Below are 22,992 nucleotides of genomic sequence, written 5' to 3' on the forward strand. Positions count from 1 at the left end.
TGCAGAGGCATAATCCCTTCTCTTTGACTACTTATACTAACCAGTTGGCAGATGTGGGGGGAAGCAGTCTGATCTCAACATTTGCTTGTCATATTAAGCCAGAAATTAGTTTACAAACTTGTCTTCGAAATTACAATAACAACCGTTTCCCAATATCATTTCAAATTTGCAGGAGGCCTCGATGCATCTGAACTGACGAAGGCCAAAAGCCCAGTTATTTCAGCTTGACTATGCGATCGCATTCTGATAAACACAAAGCGCAGGGAAAATAACAGGCCTGGCAAAATAGGACAGTCATGAAGAGGGGGCTCTGACTGACTGTAGCAAAACATGACAATCCGTCATCGCAGAAACAGGCACAGGACAAGGACCGACGCAGGCAGGCACATTAGCAGTGTGAGGTTCATACAGCTGTGGGAACATTTGCTTAATATATTCTTGAGGCATACACACACAGAATTCAATTTTAGGATGCCCCTGAATTTCTAGATGATGTTTTTTTCTCCTCACTTTATTAAGATACTTCTCTGTTACTAGGAACTGCCATGCTATTTCAACTTCAGCCTGTCAATCCATGTGAATGTAGCTCTCAAAGCATAATGACAATGTCTTTTAGAGGAGAATATATTTTGTTATTGTTGCTGCAATCAGTGAAGGCTTAATTTGATTTTCCTTGACTTTTATATACTGTTATCTGCATTATAATAAGTCAGGAACAGCTAAAGATTGAGTTTTATTGTGCCAGTGTGTCTGTATAGAATAATAAACAACAAAGTCCTTTCTTTAGAGATCACACTCTAATTGGTGAACAAATAAGACAAATGTATTATAGTGAGAAAATAATAATAAGATAACTGAGTCATACTGACATTTCTCTAACCAATGCCAAATAGGAGTGATTCACCTATAAACATAGCAAAAAAGAATTTTAAAGTAGGATTTCAATGAAAACAAGCAGCTATGCAAACTTCCACAAATTTCCCCGTGCACAAAGAGCATCATGGAGAACTAGCTGAAAAGCTAAATCACTCTCAGCAATTTCTTGCTATTCCCTTAGATGAGTCCAAGGATAGAAGAGTAGGCAGTTCAAGGCCTCCTCAGACTATTTTAACTGCTAACTTCTTATGCAGAAAGTTGCCAGCCCAGTTCCTTGCCTGGCTGCCCCCATTTCCTTTTCTTCCAGCTGCTTTTTGTCTGTTTCTTCCTGAAATCAATGCAGTAAAAGTGCAACCTGGTACGTTGGGTTGGTCCCCACTGGCTGTCTCTTAATCACAGCAGAATTTCGGTAAAGCCTCCAGCGAGGGCACTTAGAGGCTTCTAACGCAGCCCAGGGAACTTGATGTTCTGGGGTCACACCTGCGAGTAGGCAGCTGGGACAGAGTGCGTGACTGAAGCGTTGGGGATACAGCTCTGGCTCCTTAATTAATTAGTCGGATGTTGTCTTGTGCATGGGGTACGTGCCTCAGGCAGTGCACGACGGAGGCGCCCGGGGGAAGAGCCCGCTGGATGTGGCGGGGGAGCCGCGGCGCCCCAGGAAGGCAGAGCCAGGCTCTGCCCTCACCCCCAGCTCAGGGTCTCCAGAAGCTTGTTGCTTACACCATATTTCCCCAAGCGGCCACTGCTTGAGTGCATCTCACTTTTTGGGTGCGCAGCTCGATACGTAGGGGCTGGCCTGGGGAAGTGCTGAGCCCTTTCGGCCAACGCTAGAATTAACAGGAGCCTTCAACATACGGATCGCTATGCAGCGCTGACTACCTCCGAAAATGGGATCACAGTCAGCTTAAAGTGGATACCAAACTCACAGCATACTTTCAATCTGAGTCCCTGTTTTTAATTTGCTGCTGGTAAAACGTGGATAATGCCACAACCTTCACTGAAACTGTTTTTTTTTTTTTTAACAAAAAAAAAAATTTGGGATGTGCTGACTTGCAGCATTCAGAGTGCAGCAATGAAACATGATACTTGAAAGTGGGATGAAAACAGGAGTTTGAATGATTTAGTTTGCCAGGAACAAAAACGTGTGTGTGTGTGTGGTGCATATAAAATATAGATGTGTATTTTATATATATAAATATAAACTTATTTTAGACTATTAAAAGGATCTACAGTGTTGCACACTTACAAAAGGATTACCTACCACTTCCAATAGCTGTTAGTATTTATAGAAAAAAATCACCAAGCTGTCACAATGAATATTTTAATCTCTTAATATATTTTTAATGAATTCCATGCCTTATTGGGACCAAAATCTTCTCTGGAATATGAAATAGCCAAAAAACTGATCTGATCACTTCACAAACTCTTACATCAGTTTTTTACTATATGCTTTTTATTAAAAATTAAAATGCAATAAAAAAATCACATAAAAATTCAACAACGCTCTAAGTTTTCACCATACCATTTTCTGGCTATCCCAATGGAGAAAAACAGACGTATATAAAAACTAGAAGAGCATCACTACCAAATAAATGCATTTTCTAAATTGGACCAGAGTTGGCCCCAACACGTCAATTAGCACTCGGTTTTTAGCTATGTAAAACTGCCTCTAAAGGCATTTTCTTGTTTAAAAACTCTGGGGGCTCCTTTACGAGCACTGCCACGCTGTAAAATATTCTCCCTTCTCTCCACTGCAGTGACCACCTATCATCTCATATGCAAAGCATTAAGTGCTGCCAGTAGTGCTAACTTCTCTCCTGCGCTCACTACTCAAAGTTAACCAAGTTAACCAATACCAGCAATGTTACGTGTGCCACACTTCTACATCATTCTCCTTTTCCCCCTTGACCACACTGCTGCTAGTAGGAGTTACAGGTGTATTTGTAAGTTCACGAAGATGACAGTAAAGTCGTTCAAAGCTTTTAATGCTTTATAAAAAAAATATAAAAAACATTTATAGAAAAAAAGAGAGAGGAGTCATCATCCCTCGCTTTCACGTCTGTCAATTTGTAGAGTAACTTGGGGCTTCTCAGCACAGTAGCCAAAACTGGGTGTTGATGTCCCAGAGCCAGGGCTGTGTGGCTCCTGCCGCAGGGGGCCTGGGCAGAGAGGACCCGGGAGGCGGGAGGAGGACTGTCCCTGTGCCACCCCTGTCCTAGCCCACCGCCTGCTCCTGTGATGGAGTCACTGGGCCAAACAGAAAACGGGGTCACCCTCCCCTGCTCTTCCCTAAGAGGACTTGCAGAAATGAGTGAATGAGTTTAAGGTTGGGACTGGGCCAAAGTAGACTCCTACTAGGACGATACACGTGTTTTCCGTGTAGGTTCTCTCTAGTTAACTGGTTCCTCCACCCTCTGGGTACTGCTGTCTGCCCCAGACATTCACTGTTGGGGAATTTTCTTTCTTAATAGATGAAATATTTAAGGACACAGTCCTCCTTTCCTCAGTGGCTAAGCACGGGCGATCACCACCTCTGCCACAATAAAGAAAACGTGTTGAGTTAATAAAGTTGAAATCCTTTCTGTAAGGCGCACCATTCATGACAGTCAAGCACTTTTTGCAGAAAGGGTCAACTTTTGGCCATGAGTACATTTAAACAGAAATTAAATGTCACGACACACAAACTTTGAAAGTTTTACGGTCATTACAATTTCGTTACAGACCGTTTATGGGGGGAGTACCTCAAAACTAAACTCGTGTGTAAAGTTTCTTGACCAATGTCAGTTTGGCACCAACTCACCATTTAATTGACTGTTAACAAATTCTCCAAGATATGACTGCTATACAGATATTTTATCTTCCTGTTAATTAGTAATTATGCATTGGCAGGAAAAACAGTGTTTCTTTCCAATTATTCCAGAACTCCGTGATTATTTAAATTTTGCTAATTAACAGCGGAGGGCCGGTACATCTTCTGGGCAAATTGTATTTGATAATCCCTATTAAAATGTACATGGCAGTAGCTGACTTGTAACAAACAACAAAAAAAAGTGGCAGTTCAAAGGGTATTAGATACAGCACAAGGCAAACGGGGGCCTATTAAAATTTCCCCAACTGTTCTAATGAGGATGCCGAGGGTCATTTCTTCCTAGTTTACCATCTGTTTGGTTTCTGGCAAATATCCCCGGCGCGAAGGGAGGGTCCTGCAGCCCGTTTGGCTCGTCCCAGAGTAAACAGGGCTCTGCAGCAATTTCGGTTCTTCAAGAGCAGTACTACGTACATCGCTGAAAACTTTTTTTCTTGAGAGCTGGCATTTAGAGATCACTCCTTACTGTTTAAAGCTGCGAACAAGTACGGAGGGGCAAAGACTGAGCAGGAGGGCGCAACTTCTGAACAGAAAAATCCAGCAGTTGGCTTTCGTCCATCTCCTCGCAACGTTAGCGGGGGATATTTTCCTTTATCTGTCCAAATGCGAAAGCAAAACACTGCCCCAGAACCACGGCTGCTGGAGTACAAATTGATGCCAAAACCACGGCGGCGCCGGCGCGGAAGCGCCCGCAGCCCCCTCGCCGGCGCAGGTCCTGCCAAACTCCGGGGGTAAGGGGTCGGGGCACCGCTTCCAGCCTCTTCCCCGCTGCCGAGCTCGCACAGCGCCAGGCTGGAAACGGTCCCCGTCTGCAGATTTCAAGCTAAGGGTTTCTGCGTCCTGGCCTGGCCCATAAACACGTGCGTAACCCACATACCAAGCAGAGGGATTATGTGAGGACTGCCTGAATCATTGGAAAGGAGAAGGATGTAAGATGAAGTGTAATGCGGAGAAATTACTTCTGATGATCGCTCCTCCCAGGCTTTCTTCTAGCAAATTTTTTACCTACCATATTTTAAGGAATATTCTAATTTAAAAGAAAAACTGAGACTCAGTGTGTTACTTACAGTAGCTATGACAATGAACTGCGAGAGAAAGGCCTGCAAGATGGCCTTCGAAAAGATTAACTTTCATATTCTGTTTTATTTTACTGTTTTCTGGCAGATGTGATCCCCCTGTTCAGATATTAAAACGCTTCCAGGTAGCTCTCAAAGGTTCTTATAAAGTAGCCCACAGAATTAAACAAAACCTAAAATTCACCAGCCATTTATGTCCTTGCCACAGAAAGGAGACATCTGTTTTAAAAGATAGTAAATTGTAAGTTGTATAAACCTATACAGAAAATAAACCACAGGTTTTCTATTACTGAATTAGACTTCTGGCAACAATTTCCAGTGTAGTGAGAGCTCTGAATCCTCTTTCTATACCACAAACAATAGAGCCCATGTACTTTCAGAAGGACCTTTTAATTTTAGGTTAAAAGGTTAATTATATACAAATATTATCCTAAAATAACTTGTTTATTCTGGACTTACTAAAATGTAAACACGCTAGTAATTAATAACAGTTTTACATAAAATGAGATATATTTTTACTGACCTATAAAGGCCTATGGTTTTCACTGCCGTTTGCAAATAAGAAAGAAACTAATTAGACCAAACTTAAAATTTAAACAACTTGTCATACGTGCATGACGTGACTATCTCCCAGGGAGCTGCGAAGCTTTGGGAAGAACCTGAACGAGAGTAGATTTGGTGTGACTGGCAGGTCAAAGGCAACCTTTGATGTGCGTGGCCCAGCACACGGGCTTAGCTCCAGCCTGTCAGACGGGACTATCTCGTGTAATGAGACGGTTTCAGGCTCTCAGCACACAGGGCTCCTTATCACTGCAGAGGGATTACGCTGTAATCTTCTCCTTTAATTGCAGAAATGATACTGCGTTCCTTGCTTCCGAGTGCATAAGGCTTTGGAGAAGTTTAACTGCATTTTCGTACTTATCCCAAGTTACGGGAAGGTAGCCCTACCACCCGCCAAACCCATTTAACCTTAATCTCGTTCGTAAGCCGTCACTCCTGTCAAGCCCTGCCACCAGATCTGCAGCTTTCTAACCCCGTTTTCAGCCCTTCCCTCTCCCGCTTTCGGAGGACAACAAGCAGCGAGAGCGCGGCCACCCAGTGTCACCCACTTGAACGCTGCCCGGGCTCCCCGTGCCAGGAGTGGACCAAGGGAGGGCGACCTAGTGGTGGAGAGACACCATGGGAGCTGAAAACACGGCTCCAGAGGGCAGCGGGGCGGGACTGACGCTGGGGCAGGGGAGGTGAAAAAGGGGAAGGTGAAGAGTGGGAACGAAGCCCGAAGTGTAAAGCTGAAGGGAAAGCGTAACCAATACCCAGACGCACACTGGACTGACCGGGAAATAAGAGTAGAAACGATAATGGAAAGATGCAATTTAGGATACTTGTCCTATCAAAGGATCTTACTAAAAAAAGAAACACTATGGTTAAAAGCTAGATTTAAGGTTCATTTCTGTGCTAAAGAATGCTCACAGCTTGCTCAGCGAGGTTTCAAATACACATTTATGTGTTGTCCCAATTCTAATTTTAGCTTTACAAAATTGGCTTTACCTTTTTCTGAACCCAAAGAAAGGTTCAGCTTGGGATAAAAAAAATGAATACTTAAGACACTATTCAGTTTCATCCAAAAAAGCTTACTCATTTCTCCCTAATGCAGTTAGGAGTTAAAAGGCTTTCCAAATAAATATTTCAGTAAGTTTCATGTTAGTATAATCCCACAGCAGAAACCACAAGCACTTTATTTGTTTGGCTACCAAAAAAAAAAAAAAAGAAAAGAAAAGAAAAGAAGAAAAAGAAAACATAACCATAAGAATTAAATTTGTTAGTGTTAATATATTTTATTTTCTTTCTTTAAAGGTTCTTGATGTGGTTAACCAGCTAAGATAACTGACAATGATTGTGCCTTCATCAAGTGGCTTCCTACATTAGGTAATTAAAAGATAATTGTAGCCACAATATAGTAATTTATGGCACAAAAGGCAGATTTGTGTATGTCGGGAAGACTTCATAGAGTCAGGGCAGACTGGAAGATTATGATAATCTAGCATGACCTCCTGTGTAACACAGACAAGAGCATTTCAATGGTAATGCTTGCAAGGGAGAAAAAACATTCTTCTCTGCTCTGTAAGCAACCGCTATCAACCCAATTTCAGAATATTCCTATCTCCAGACTTGTAAAGGGCCAGCTTTGGCCCTCCTATCTACTCTATGACAAGCCACGTAAGTCTTCAAATTGAGGTCTCTGAATCTTATACAGTCCTCAACATTTTTAGAAAGTTAATTTCCAATGAGCTAAACCGAAGTTGAACATCATGCTTTACTCAATGGAAAGGAGAAGCTGCTCCCTTGCTAATTAAAAATGATGATAGAACAAATGGATTCAGGCTCACTTGAGAAAGCACTTTGCGTTTTCTTCAGAAAACAAAGCAATGACGTTCCCACCTATTATTATATTAAATAGTGTATTAGATATTGTGGAGACTACTTTCCTGGAGGCTGTAGATTTTTAAATAGTGTTAATTCTTAGAAGTATCAAATTGCTTTAAGAGCAGAGCATCCCAATGCTTTTTGGGAGAGGTCAGCCTTCTCGTCGCTCACTGCAGAGAGGAGAAAGAACAAGTTTACGTAGTTCCCGTCCTGGCAGCCCTCAGTACATCATGGACTGAGCATCCATACAACCTTAAATCTACAAGCTATTGCCATTTTTTCTTCACTGTTCACTTTGTACTGTGACTGCAAAGACGGAGCACAAGAGCATCAGCTCTTCAGACTCGTTCAGATAGTTTTCTTCAATATATATCAAAGCTTAGGAGCTAGCAAAGACAAAAAGCACAATGAGATTTTTATCTAAAATGCTGCATAGCTAACAGTTGTAACACAACTGACCCTACCACTTGCCTGCATAAAGTTCAGAAGAAAGGTCATAGATGGAAACAGATTTTCCCTGAAATGGATAAAGGAATATCTGTAAATGAACAGTAGACCTCCCTAGGGCATTATGTTTCAGAATTCATATCGACAAGCAAAATGAAGTAGTTTCAACTATGCGTGACTGCTTTTGCATATCATAAGCTTTAATATTTTTCCAGCCTGTAGGCTTTGATTTTCTTGTGGTCCATAGAACACACATTTAACCAGTCTGGTTGTTGATTATCTTACCAACAACCGAACGGTTGAAATAACACAAAAAGTTAGAAAACGACCTTTGACAAATTAAAAAAGGCCATGTGTCTTTTCCCTTCAACATCTGACACTCTGAGACACCCACTATAACAATCCCTTTCTATGAACAAAGGCACAAGTTTACGAAAATATATATACATATTTTTTGTAAATGCACAAAGCAATTTAGGTTCTTAAATATTTTACTTAATCTTCATTCATAAATGATTTAGATGAGATTAAACATGATGTATACCTTGCTTGGCAAGTTTTCAGTAAAGGGTCAGGATCTCCCTAATGACAAGACACAAGAACCTATTTTATTGCAAGATTATAGTTTGCAAGTAAGTTGACCATCCTAGAGATTTCAGAGAGAAGTGCTCTCCTTCTCTCTTACGCTATCCGATCCTGCTTATCTTGTTAAGAATACTGTGGGCAAGGGGAAAGAGCAGTACTACTACTTCTGGAAAACTATGTATTTAACTAAACTAAATATATAAGTTATTAATTAGTTATTAAATATGTTACTGCAAATGAACCACAGTGGGTATCAGAGATACAACTTTGAAGTCATTTCTGTAAATTTATCCTGGATTGTTTGCTAAGGGCCACTTGAAGTTCCTCCAAAGTAACTGAGACCACTAAAATATCATCCAGATAAGTGGGAGACTGGAGGCAGTAGTTAGATGAACAAATAGAAATGCACAAACAGAAACCTTGAGCAAATTTTGAGAGCTGCAGGTAAAACTTTGGAAGTAGAAGATGAAAACACGCAAGCTGCAGTAATGGGCTTCTTCCTTCAATATAGATGGTAATATCCCTGTGATGCTAATTCACTCATTCTTTCTTTTTAGATTTTTTTGTAAGAACATAAAGAACGTTACAAATAATGAATTGCAAAAAGTATAGTGGTAAATTACACAAATTTAGAAGAGATTTTGAAAAGCAGTTGTTCTTAGAACAACTGGCCTAGTTTCTATCATTGAATGTAACCGTATAACTTGAAGTATATGTTAAATTTGCAAAAACCATTCCTACCTTTTTAGTAAAACATTATTTTTCTCTATGTGGAAAATAATTGGCTACATAAAATAAGTTAATCAGCATTTTAGCTGTAAGAAAGAAACAACTGCTAAGTGACGAGGGAAAGTAGGTTTACACTGAGCTCAAAGGAATCAGTTTTTCAGTCTAAGAGCAGTTAGATGCTTTGACCTAAATGCTTCAGTTTATACCAAATACCATACCATTTAGAAATTACTATGTTGATTAGCTCCTCTGCTGACACGTCTCCCTCTCTAAATTCATAAATTCAGTACATCAGTACCAGGGCTGACCAAAGAAAGAGAAAATAGAGGAAAAAATAAAAACTATCTAAAGAAACCACCACTGCCCTGTCTCACTGACTCCTGCTAACTTTCAGGCATTGTTGATTAATCAGTCTAAATAAATCTGTTCAGGTAACTGTGTTCTTATTAACACGCTCTGTACAACCAAATACTTATTACCGTGGGTTGCAGAATTCTGAGCAGGATCAAATTTAAATTACATTGGACTTACCAAAGCCAAAAGCACTGGAACCACCAACGCTCTGGGAAGCCTGAACACTGGTGGATGTGTAGAGTCCTGTTACCAGTAAGCCATCAAAGAAGGTGCTCGTTGAAATAGTCACTGAAATGAGAGAAATAAAATATCTGCAATTATTTATAAGCAGTATTTAAGTTCTCGTATAATTCTGTAAACACTCTTACCCTTGAATTAGGTCGCAACTGTGTTCCACACAGTAAATTTGCCTGATTTCCCCCAGTACTTATGACACTTTAGTTACTTTAACTTAGCTTTCCCGTGTAATTTTCCCAAACACCCTGTTCAGTGTTCAAGCTTATGTGTGCCAAGTTTCTGTGTGCACTTTTACAACTTCCTTGAGGTTTACTTAAAGAAACGTGACTGTTTTAGAGGTAAACAACTGGCTTTTATTGGTGCCTGAGTTAGCTTCTCTTCCTAAATGAACCATAAGTCATGCACTAGTAGTCATCTGCAGCAGGAAGCGGTCAGAAACTCAGCGTTACTACAGGGTCTGAAACAAACATCAAAAGGGCAGTTGTGTCCATCTCTGCTTGGGAGGCTTCCTTTGCTAGAAGCACAAAACTGTGCTATACTGTAAAACAGATGCGCAGTGAGCTAGTAAAAAGCAGCATTGGATATATGGTTCATAATTAACTGTCAGGACATTAGAATATAGTACGAACAATGAAATAACCAGGATCACAGTATATCTCTTTCCGAATTTAAATAGAATGTTAAATCAGAGTTGTTATAGCATTAAACACATAAGTCATATGGCAGGTAACACTGGAATAGAGATCGGGAAATGCTGGAATAGAGATATCCTTTACTAAAATTGATAATGCTTGCATTTTTTTTTTGTAAACACTAATTCTCACATTTTTATCTGGTAACTTTCAGATATTATCACTGTACGCATATAATCAGCTTCAGTGGTTCTATGTTGGAGAGACCTGAATTATTAAGTGACAGTTTTTTCCTATGATATAAATGCAATATCATCTATGTCCAGTATGACATTCTTTGTTTCTTAATAATTTCCTGGTCATATTTATGTTTTTAGATTCTCTCTAACACTAGGTTGCATAATTCTGAATTGGAAATCGGAACTAGGAAATTTTACAAAAAAAATTAGATACCTTTACAATGAGGTAAATTTTCTTCTCCCCTCACCTTTTTCTGTCTATCATCCTCTTCTACATTGTTTTATTGTAAATCTTTACCCATATTTAATTAAATAAAGGTAAGTTGTGTTGCAGCAGAGAGATCCACACAAAGAGATCTCTGTGTTGAAGAGCCTCATGACTTCTGGCCTTGTACACTGAAGGTACATCAACACCGTAGTTACCGTACTTTTATCCTTTTCTTCCCCCTTGACACACAGAGATCAGCACTTGGCAGGGATGGCTGCCTCTCCTTACGCCACCTTCCACTTCCCGCTGCTGCTCATACATCATGGGCTAGTGATGGACCAGGACACTGAAGCAAGGGGCTGCTAGATACTAGTACCCGTACTTGCAATTATACATGCAGCAGGGAAACAAATTTTTTATGCCCAGTCATTCAGTGGTTAATCTGAGATAGATAATGTCTCAAGCTTACTATTGAATACACAAAGAACACGCAAAACACTGCTCCTCAATAGAGGAGCAATATTCACTATATTTAATTTATCCTTCAACTGTCTATATTTAATTATCTTCCTTTCTTTGATTATTCCTGAATCCTGCTTCTCTGCTCCCAAAACTCAGAATCTCAGTGTTTTACTACAGACACTTCCCCTGAGTGCAGAGAGCAGGTTCAGAGCCATATACTCAGTTTTTAAGTGGCCACTTCTGATATGTTAAAAGAACAGCAAAAGAGACAAGAATTTTTAGAAAGTAAAATAAGTATTACGGAGGGAAAAAGAAAAAAAAAAAATCAAACAAGCAAACGATGAATTCTTCCCGTGCGTGATGATGAAGTGGTGCATAATGCAGAACCTTTTATTCCTTTTGTGCTTCTAAACTGACAAAAGGCAAAACATATGTTGAAAAATATGCCTATGCGTTATTTTTGAAGACTTGGGAAAAGCAGTCAGTGAAAAGCATTGACAGAAGGGCACTGGGCCAGTACTTTGCTGCCATTTTGTTTCCCTGTGGGGAAGCATCTTATTTTTTATTGAATAGGATATAATGCAAAATCCTACTGTGAACAGGTGACCAGTCTCTCTCTGGGAAAGGAGTGATATTTTACAATGCCCGTATTTGATTATGGACATATTTGTATGATTGTCAACCCCCATTTTACATGGGCATGTAATAGGTCAATTTTTATTGTTGAAAAATTTCCAACACAGTATGGCTCCCTCATTAAGCCTCTGGGAAACTGCACAACGCCTCTAGCACATTTTTTAAAACAGCGCACTAGACTGTTATTATACACATGTCATACATTTCAGAATAATTTCATAGTTCTTCAAGAGGAAAAAAATTAACCATGACATTCTCAGTGATGATTTTTTTTTTTTTTCCTCTGGCCAATGGTGAAATACATCAAATTCACATAACGTGAAAGCAAATACCCAGTATGTCAAACGTTAACGACCAAGCACAGGAAAGCTAGCGAACAGGCGAGCAACAGGACCATAATTTTATGTTGGGACTAGGGCTTGCTATTAAGGGCTCTTAAATTCCTGTCCCCTGGTCAGCAAAGAGATTCCTCCAAGATCCATTGCTTCTGCCTTTATGCTGGCTCAGTCTATATGCAGTTGTCACTAAATACCTGGTGCTTCAGGAGTGAGGACTGACACCAAGACCCATGGAGACCATGGAAAACATCTGGAGGTGCACAGCCAGCGCTCAGGCAAGGGCCCACCAATGCACCTCATACCACCTTGCTCCGACACCCTTCCTCAGCAGAGCAACTTGGAGAAGCAGCGATGTGTGGGGGGCTGCCCCAGGGACTGGCCCACAAGTAAGGGGGACGCCAGGCACTGCTGCCCTGGTGGCGTGGAGAGGTCTGGTTCGTCGTGTGGCAGGGAAGGACAAGGAGCTCATGAGACAGCCGGTGGGAGCCAGGAGCCCACAGCGCGGATGCGCTAAGGAGGCCCTGGGCTACCTTGAAAGCGCCTAGTGATAGACTCAGACCGTCTTCCTGAGAAACGCAAGAGGCTTGTGCTAGGAACAACATACTCAGGGATCTGACTGCACAATAACACCCCACAAACGCGGTGGGCGAGGCTGATAACTGCTATTTTAAAAGCTGCCCAACATTTCCCATTATAAGGTTCTATTTTCAGTTCCTGAGATGTTTGCCAATTCTTATCCTCTTGGGCTTTTCTTTATTTTTCATGGTAACTGTCTGCCTCAGACTGATTTAACTCCAGGAGGGAAAAGGAATTTCAGTCAAAATAGTTCATTCATTTCCGAGATGAGGTTAGAGGAAAACATTGCGTTGCCCTGGCTGAAAAATTCCAGTGTCCTTTGCTTTGAACAGCTCTTTCACTTTGAAGCAGGGAACTGAAATTTCAAAAGGGTATGCCTTGGTGTGAGATTTCTCCTCCAGATTTGGAGTAGAAATTGTTTACAGATTGGGGGGGGGGGGAGGAAATCAGAGTTCACATATGCTCAGTAGACACATTTTCATTTTTAGCAGCTAAATATTTCTGGAGATTCTGTCCTCATTTAACACGCTCAGATTTCTCTCTGATTTGAGTGCTGACTAACAGTGCTTGTTGAAAAATGTTCGTGAAATATATTTTAGTCTAAATATACTGCTTTATTGAAGGAGAAGTGCTTCGTGGCGATATCGGTTCCAATGTGGGAAGTTTCTCACTGTTTTAAGCCAGAAAGTTATGTCTGCTGATTGGAAAGAAAGAGGAAGAGAAAGGGATCCAAATCAAAAGTCTAAGTCTTCTGATGTGAAGTGAGATTATGCTGAATTGATATTTTCTCAAAAAGTTGAAAAACTTGCAAAATGTCACAAGAACAAAGTTGCCCACCAAATCTGATCAGACATCATCTCCATTAACATGAACGTAGGAGACAAAAAACAGATCAGAGCGTAGGAGGAAAGCGAATGAGCTGGGATGGGGAATTCAGCAACCCTAAAACTAGAGCAGAGAAGTGGGCAAGAGAGACATTGTGGAGAAGAGGACCTGGGAAGCGAGGGGAAGAGGCGACAGTGGATGGGCAGAGGAGATGAGAGAAGACAAGGGAGAGGAGGAAGGACAGTGTCTGTAGCTGTGGCATGGGAAGACTAGAGAGGTTTAGTAAAAGGGACTCACACAGGGACAGCGGGAGAGACCAGACATAAGCCAGAGCAGGTAGTGTGTGCCCAGCCAAGACTCCCTGCTTGGGAGGAGAAGAAACCAGAGGAGATAGTAAAAGGAGGCAAGAAGATACGCAGAGAAAGACTGGTTAAAGAAAAAGACGTGAACCTGGACAAGAGGTGGACACCAGCACTGTCTGCACTGGAGCACACCCTCCGCAGCCAGCCCTGAGCATGGTTTCTGAACCTCACCCTTCCTCTGCTCTCTGAAAACACCTGTAAAATACAACAGCAAAGTGTGGGTCACCTCTCCACACTTGTCTCTATCAAGAATGACAAGCCAATATGTTATCTATTACTCCACCTTTTGAATCAAGTGAACAATGCTTGCCTGATGGATATAAAACTTTCCTGTCCATGAGTCATGTGGATATGAATACATGGCTTAAGTGGATAATTTCAATTTGTGGTTTAAAAGCCTTGGAAATGCCAATCTGGAAAGAGCATTATGTCAGGAGATGGGAAATACCACAGTAGTAGTCACTTTTCCCTACCCTTCCTTCTGCAGCATGGTGTCAAAAGTGTGGCCACACAACTTTTTCAGACACCTATAATGCATTTCTGAGACACATGATGCCTTCAGTTCAATTTTCTGCGAAACAAAACTTAACATCCAGTCCTTACACGCTGCACTTCTAAACACATTATAAAGATCAGCTAAATGAACACACGCGTTGGCCTGATCCTGCCACCCCATGTCTCTGGGGATCTGCAGGGTACTATTTCATTGAGAACTGACGAGATGTGGCATTTTCGCTCCGGAGACGCCTCTCACTTCCCACAACAGTTTTCTGTGAGACCTGGATTTGGTGCCTCCTTTGGGACGAGGAACAGTGAAGCCTCCAGCGGTGTTGGGAGCTGTCATATCTCAGGGTGGAAGTGGGTCAGGAGGAAGCAGGGTGGCAAAAATGCTGACTGAAATTATACCATAGGTGGAGGTAGCCGCATAAGAGGAGAAACAAATCAGGTTTTGAACTGTAGTTATTTTCAGGTATTTCTAAGAATCTCACGCTGTGCTTAGGAATCTAATTTTCTCTGTGTTTTCTGTGATGTTTACACTTACTATATACAGTTTATATACTACATGTAACATTTAGTATTATGGAAACGTATAAATCTGTGTAAGTAAGTAATTTACCTTACGTTCTCTTTAAGGACTGATTTAACCTTCTAAAATGCAGCTGCACTTTGACTGATACTCAAAATACAGTCTTAACTGCATCTAAACCGTAAAAGCAGGAAAAACGGCAAGGTAGAAGAAGGGGATCATCTCAGGCGACATGCAGCACTACCAGGTCTTACCGAATTTAGCTGATCTTTAGCACCAGCTAAATGTCACTAGGAGGGGTGATATACACCAAAGTTCTACTGAATTTGCAGCTGCTCTCGATGACAGTCACCAAAGCTTGAAGGCAAGGAAAAGGACTAGATGTAGAGATGCAGATAAGACATAGAAACAGCATGAGTGGAGATTTAATAGTGTTCAAGAAAGAATTAAGGCAAGAATCCTTGAAGGCCTGTGTACTGTATATACAAGGCACATAGCCTCAGTGCAAAACTGTACATTTGTATATGGTGAAGAAAACAGAAAATAAGTTTGGTTTGAGAAACGAGATCACTGCAGACGGCAGACTTACAAACATGGGACTTTCCTGCATTAAAGCAGGGGACAGGCAGCTTTCAGATTCCTTGAAGGTCAAAGCCACTTCCTCATAATACTGTAATATTGCGTCACTGCACGCCCGGGCCATGGTTGGAAACTTTCCTCTTAGATAATAAATTGCTTATATTGAAGCTTTTTTTTTTGTTTGACTCCTCAAAAAAGGTATCAGTCTCTAAGTATTGTAAGTCAGGTGTGCAATGACACCATTCAGAGAGACTTCTGTTCCTTCCCAGGGACACAACTGTCACAGGCAACTACAAAAAGAAATGGAGACTAACATCAAACACAGGAAAAGCTGTCAATGCTACCCCACGTACAGAGCCAAGCTGAGCTTAACACTATCTAAAACTGTTAGTAGTGGGAATGCAATCCTAAGGCAGTGCTTTTGGGATCACCCTGGTTCACAGACTTGCATACAAACGCTGTCTCTCTTGTATAGCTCAAAAGATCGGAAAGAGCAATTGACTTATGAATAAATTTGAAGATCCACCTGGGAGACCATCAGTGAAACTCTCCATCCTTTGAATATCATTTTCTGCTGCCTCACTGGCAAATATTGAGTTTAGTTGGGCTGTACCCACAACACTCCGGTAGGTACTGGACACACAACGCACCCAAAGGATTACAACAGGCAGACCGAAGAGAACAGACCTTTCCAGTCACCACTCCTAAACAACAGTTCTTTAACTAACATCTGGCAGCAGTCACGGCTAATGCCACTCTTGCTACTTACAGTTTAAAAATGCATGATGGTATATACCGAATTGTTACCTGTTCAGTGCTACATACTCCCCACGCAGCTGAGAACAGCACCAGCTCATGGCAGTGGAGACAGCGCCCACCATTAGCAAGTTCCCACCACACCACCAGGTCTGGTGGACAGTCGCCTAGCAATCATGCAATACCTGACCACAGGCCTGAGTGCAAACCCGTCCCCATCGCATACTCCTGTCTTACCTGGCACAGCTAATACTGAGCCAAATCTTTAAAATACCAGACTACATTCTGAACTTGCTAGAAAGGAGAAAATAAGCTCTGATCCTTTATTTAAAGTGTAGGACACTGCTTAGATACTAGAATACAAGCAATCTAAAAACACTCACGTAGAGTTTTAGAGGTGTGCATTCAAAATAATATGCTGGTAAGTGTATTTACTTTAAAAAGAAACAACAATCCAGCAACTCCTAATTATGCAGCAATTTCAAATACGAACACCAGAAAATACCTAAGGATAGCGTGAACCACAGGTCTGACCTAATCCAGCATAAACAAAAGCAAAACAAACATGGGATTCTTACTCATACTGCTTTTGATTTTCTCCAAGTAGGTGGGAAAAAACAAAAAAGACAGTTCAGCATGGTTAAATACACAAACATAGACCAAACAGCAGTCTTGCAACTCCAAATGTTCTCACTGTAAGTAATGGTTTTCTAAAGTCTACAACAAAGCACTACACTCACAACAGAACACCGGTTAACTTTTCTTAAAGTTGGACTGATGACATAATGCACAGCAACTTTTCTAATTTACGATGACTTCATCAGTAATACCAATTATCACTAACTCTTGGGGGGAGGGGAGTAAAAATGCATTAAAATTGTTTAACCTTGCTCTAGAGAGCAATATCAGGTCTAACTTTAAGCTGTGTGTTACATTATCAGCTTCAGTGGTTCTGCCCCATGCTCCATCAGATCTCTTTGTCTCCATAGCTTTTCAACTCCTTTCCAAAATTGGTAATGAGCAACACAGTACTGAAAATAGATTGCAGATGTGTGGCAAGATGTCAGTAACATGATATATAGAAACATCATTTGTCAATGATGCAAAGAGTAGCCTATCGGTCTTATAAAAGAACTATTTGCAGAGACACTACTCATTGCAACATCTTTTTGAAAGTTCCTAACAAGGCAGCGATAACGAGATCGACAGCAACATAAAGTAGAGTTTATTCTTATATTCTTAAACTACAAAGGACTGGTCAGATTTGTTAAGAGGCCTTGGATGCTTCCAAGCCAGCAGCTCACCAAACAGTAAGATCCTAAGGGCTAGACCTGGGCACAGACTCCAGTACCTAAAGCAGGCCAATCCAAAATTGGACCAAAGCGCTCCAGTTCTCATTGCATCAAAATTTCCAACTTAAATTGTTGTCACAAGGAGGACCTAAATATCTGTTTCTGTCCGTTCCACAGCCACCAGGAATTTGGCCATGCCGAGCAGTGAGGTGCTTGGTTCCAGCTGGCATCGATAAACATATTGGCACAGCCTAGCTTGGTAGGCCCTGTTAGGGACCCAACAGTCGGGGTATAAGACTGGCTGCTGCCATAACAGCCTTCTTTTTAACCAACAGAGGAGTAATTAAAGCTCTCATCTAGGTAAGAGGATTTGAACCTGAATTTCCCAAGCGAATATCTTAAAATATTTTAAACCTCAGTGTTTATGTGGCCCAGCCAGTGTCTCTCAGCTGCAGGCGTTCCATTTTGCATGAGAAAATTGAATATCAGCTGGCACAGAGAAAGATTTGTTCTCTATTCCCATGGTTGGGGCAGCTGTCTTGCAAGGAGGAGGCCGAGGTTTCAGTCGGTGGCCCAGTGAATATGTGCTACTACTATATAAAGCCCCTGAGAACATCATATCTATTTACGTCACCCCATTTAGTCTGTAAATCTCACCCTAATGTGGATGTCTAAAACAGTCCAGATGAATCACACTCTAGAAATGCCTGTTTCTCTCCACTGACTTTAAAGGGAGCCAAGACTAGAAAGCTCAGCTATAGACATCAACACTGAAGATGCCTAAAGTGAGATGAATCCCACCCTAAGAGCCACATACACAGAGAAAGTTAATTATCCAACTTCTATTTAGATGTCCACTATGACTGACATCAGCGGGAGTTTAGGAGCATAAGTAGGAACTAAGCCTCTCACTACTTTTGCAGAGCTCACCCAAGGGCATGAGAGACAATGACTCTCTTTATCTCCTTTCTTGTGCTTTGCCAAATATATCATCAACGCTCAGCAACTTAGCAAGTGCTGTTGGAGTACTGAGATGCTCCAAAGGGCATCAGCAAACGTCTGTAACTCCGTTTAGTAAACTTATGGAGCCCTGAACAGCATAAAGTTTATAAGGGTGAAAAGAGTACTCTGGGTAAGAAACAAAATTCATTTCACAAAAACGTGCATCAGCTATGTCTCTAAAAACAGTATCTAGCAGAATTGGTCAATGACAAATCTCACTGAGGTGCTGGGGTACACAAAGCGCTGAGATTTGCTTTTCAGAAGTTACAGTCCCCCCAGAGGATCCAGGAAGTAAATGATAGCTGTACTTCAAAGCTATTAAGTGCAAGACAAGAAGCACAAAGAATCAGGTCTTAAGTTTCCCGAATTTGATGCTCACAATTAATGCGTTTCTGAGACCTTAACGTCTTTGTACCCAAACACCTACAATTTCTCCCTCCTGGAGATCTGCCATGTCAAAATTTAACCACTGAATTACTTTTATACTATAGCCAAAACAACAATAATCATCTAAATACCACTTGCTATAATGATTAATAAGGTTGGCTGTTTATTTTTTCAGTTGATGAAACACAGAACCAGCCATATTATTTGTTAAAATGCACCTCTACGCAACAAAATATTGTTAATCTAAGAGTTAGCTGCATAACGTAAGAGCTGGCAGCACAAGCTTTAAGAGTACATACGTAATGTTTAGGCTCAAATGATTGAGAAACATATTTTGCCAACTGGAATGTGTTATTTCTCTTACCCAAAGGCCCCGGGAGCCAGCGGACAGGCCGCCTTCAGCTCCAAGCACCGCTGAAAGTGGCTCACGGTGTCTCTAGAAAGTCACGGCTGTCTCGGCTGCCTGAACACGCCTGCCCTGCACAAGCTGCTTCCAGGTGGGAGCAGACACCATTGAAACGCTGTTTCTCTTCAGTTTTGAAAACTGCCGGATTTTTTTTTTTTTTTGAATCATGCTTCATTTTAAAAGCATTCTCCTGTCCTGAAGCCTTTCCAACTTTCAACCTGAAACCAGTTCTCCAGTGAACATCTGGCTGTGGGAAGACGTTTCCCCACCGGTACTGGGACGGACGCTCAGGGACGTCCGCAGGGGACCAACAGGCTCCCCGTGATGCTGATGGTGTATTTCATATAGGCATAAAACAAATATCCTAATCAAGAATAATCTGCTGCAGATGGTAACACCTTGTGCATAATAAATCCTTAATCTATCTTGGAATAATTTTGTGGCCTTATTTGGCATCCACTGATCTCCCATTAAGTTTTGGGTTCAAATTTCATCGGAATTCTATGCAATATGCCCTCACAGATTTTTTGTGAAAACAGATTAAATGGTATAACATTTTTACTACTCTAAGCCTAAGAACACTGACCTCTGTTTTAAGCCTAACCTTATTTTTCATGCCTTTTGAGTTTAGGCGAGGTCTCCTGTTTGATACCCATACATGAAAATTTCATATTGTTGGCTGTGCTTGCCATGAATTATTTAGAAGGTTTGAATAGGACTGTAGCGTTCAGATTTTCAGAAGAGTTTGGAAAATCCGTTTATTCTGCTGTCTTCAAAAGACAAATACCTACTCACTACACAACTAACAATGGCATTAAAAAATAAAATGAAGGCTTGCTTGAAAGAGAGCAACTATACTTATCAGCTGGGAATTTATTATAACTCAGTAGTATCTAAATATTTGCAAGAATTTTTGTCTTAATTTTAGCTAAGGAAGCACACCAGCTAAAACCAGGCTGTTGAACATGTTTACCTCAGGCTAGAAGAATACAAATCCTCTTACAGACACATGAATTATGGTAAGCAAATAGAGAGAAGTGCATGAGTTCTAGTGATACTGGAGAATAAGGAAACATTCTCACATTAAAATAAACACATGTAATGTTCTTTCATAACTACTAATCTGTAATATAAAATATAGCCCTAAATAAACATAAAAGCTCTATCTTTTACTAGACATCCTGAAAGAAATTCTCTGTAGCTTATACCTCCCAACTATTATTCTTTCACATTTAAAAAAAAATAAAACAGATCAGCTTCTTCCTCTCTTTAAAACTTTTAATTTGGCCTAAAAGCATACTGGGACCTTAAATACGGCCAATTTAAGGCCTGCTTTTCACTCTCAAAGTGCATAAATAATGTTTATCCAAGTCATGGTGCATTACAAAATTACTTTAGTGTATTATAAAATTTAATACCTATTTTCCAGTATTGATGCAAATGCAGCAGTGATCACAAAGGCACAAAAACTTGTGTCGACTAGTTTCCAATGTTTTTAACACTTAAGCCTTCTGAAAACGTTGTACAGCGGAGAAGCTCTGACTTGCCAGAACCTCTTTGGTTGGTCTGAAACATAAGATTCAGGATGATAGAATATAAGATTCCTTTCATCCGAGGAAAACATAGAAAAGCAGCAAATATAACACAGGCCATATGGCAAACTCCTGCCCTTGCAGACTGGCAGGCAGGAGCCAGGCAGGAAGCCCTACAGTATCTCAAACAGCATAACACATATATATTTAGGCAACTGAATTGTACCACTGAGCAGGCTAAGAGCCTGTTCTAGCATGGATGTCCTGATGCCAACCAGCTGTAGATGCACTGGGAGGAGTACAAGAAACAGGGCATGTAGAGCACAAGTCCCACATCCCCCTCACAATACATGCTCATCCTCAGGTACAGTCAGCTGTGACATGTAACAGTCACCAGCGAACCATTAACCTGTCCATTTAAGTAACTGTATTTACACTTTCACAGCTTCAGGTAGCAAGGAGTTCCATGGTTTAACTGTATGTTGTGTGAAGCTGTTTTCCCTTTATTTTTTAAATTCTTGGTTGTGTGAATTCTTGTATTTTCAGTGAAAGCGTTTTTGCTTTCGCAAAAGCATTCAGCATTTATAGACATCTTTCATATCTCCCTCAGCGAGCTCCTTTGCCAAGGTGAGGAATCTTACTTTGTTTTCCCATTACACAGGGAGATGTTCCCTATCTCTCACCATCCAGTGTCCCTGCGAGTTTGCCGACCTGAGGCAATCAGATCTGCCCATAACACCCAAGTTTGGGGCATATCAGCGTTATCGTACACTCAGCAGCAAAATGATGCTGTGTCTTGCTCTTTATCCTTTTCCTCACAACTCCTAAGGTTCGCTCTGAGCTTTTTTGGGGGCTCCTGCTCAGCACTGAGGTGATCTGTGCTGAGATCCACTCCCAAGATCCTGCTGAACATTCAGGGTTGTGTCCCCCTCTTCCCTTTCATTTTAACTGTAACACTGTTCGTCCTGTATTTGACTACCTTGAATAGCGTGGCATTTAATGTCATTACCTTGCTACTAAATCCCCCCACCATGATGACTGAATTTAGGCTTGGTCAAAGTGATCAAGTCACAGAAGTGACAGTCCTTCCTCGTCAGCCTCCTCCATCACTCCTCTCAGTGGATGCCTTGGGTCAAATAATTAAAGTGAAAGCTGGCACGCTGTTACAGTTTAGATCATGAAGAGTGAAACCTAAACACATTTTCTGACCCCATTTATCTTTAATTTATTTGTGTTCACCGTCCTTAAGAAAAACGGAGCTTAGTAGGATTACTGAACGAACCACAGTAAAAGGAGACCTTAAATAAGTCAGTGCCGTAGCTGAGGAATCAGAGTAAGATTCCTCTCCCCTAAGACAACGCAAGTAAAGGTCACTCAAAACGCAGCAGGACAGAGCTGAAGGCAAAGCGTGGTGGTGAAGCCTCCGGCTATCCCGAGCGCGCCCTGCACCCCTCCACGGGCTGGCCATCACAGCAGTAGGCAAGAGCGTGGCCGTGCACGGGTTCGTTTTGCAACTTCCACTTTCAAACACTTCACAACGGTGCTCTGGTCACAAGGCGTGTTGTAAGCTGGGTGTACGATACAGCAGCCACGCATCAGATGAGTTTTTTATTTTTGCTGTTTAAACAGTGAATTGGGGTTTCACCTGCCTGGATACGACTGTACAGAAAGTAGTCCTCCTCACCCGAGCTGCTCCGCTCGGCATCCCTTCTCACGAAGCAGACGTTTACACCATAGAGCCAGCAGTGCCCATGCTGCAGCTTGCTCAGTCCCGAGCAGACACCAACACGGAGTCAGAGATGCCGTCAGGGTTGGCTGCAGCTCCCCGGGGAGCGCAGAGGTGAGAACGCACAAGAAGGGCAAAAGCAGAGCACAGCAGAGTAAAGCCTGAAAGGCACCAAGCACTACTAAGAACAGTGAGCAGGAGCAGTAGGAGCAAAATACATGAAGCCGATTTCTATGGGAGCAGGGCATAAGAGTTATTTTTAATTATTATTATTTTTGAATGTATGATTCATGCAACAAAATAATTCCGCTTAAGCACAGTGCCCTGTTTAGTTGCTGCATCATGCTATTAGGGGAGGGGGAACTAGAGCTAACAACCCCCATCTCCATCTAATAAACTGGTGCCATGCTACA

At 41.4% G+C, this 22,992-nt stretch overlaps 1 protein-coding gene across 1 annotated transcript in view; it reads right to left on the reverse strand.

Moving 5' to 3' along the window:
* RELN (reelin) overlaps positions 1-22,992 on the reverse strand; it is a 294,455-nt gene that overhangs the window by 235,063 nt on the left and 36,400 nt on the right. The window contains exon 2 of the mRNA XM_068931206.1: positions 9,535-9,645. Within this exon, the coding sequence (XP_068787307.1) occupies positions 9,535-9,645 (111 nt within the window). The remainder of the gene's footprint in view (positions 1-9,534; positions 9,646-22,992) is intronic.

The sequence above is a fragment of the Struthio camelus genome, chromosome 1, assembly GCF_040807025.1.
Source record: "Struthio camelus isolate bStrCam1 chromosome 1, bStrCam1.hap1, whole genome shotgun sequence".
Classification (NCBI taxonomy): domain Eukaryota; kingdom Metazoa; phylum Chordata; class Aves; order Struthioniformes; family Struthionidae; genus Struthio; species Struthio camelus.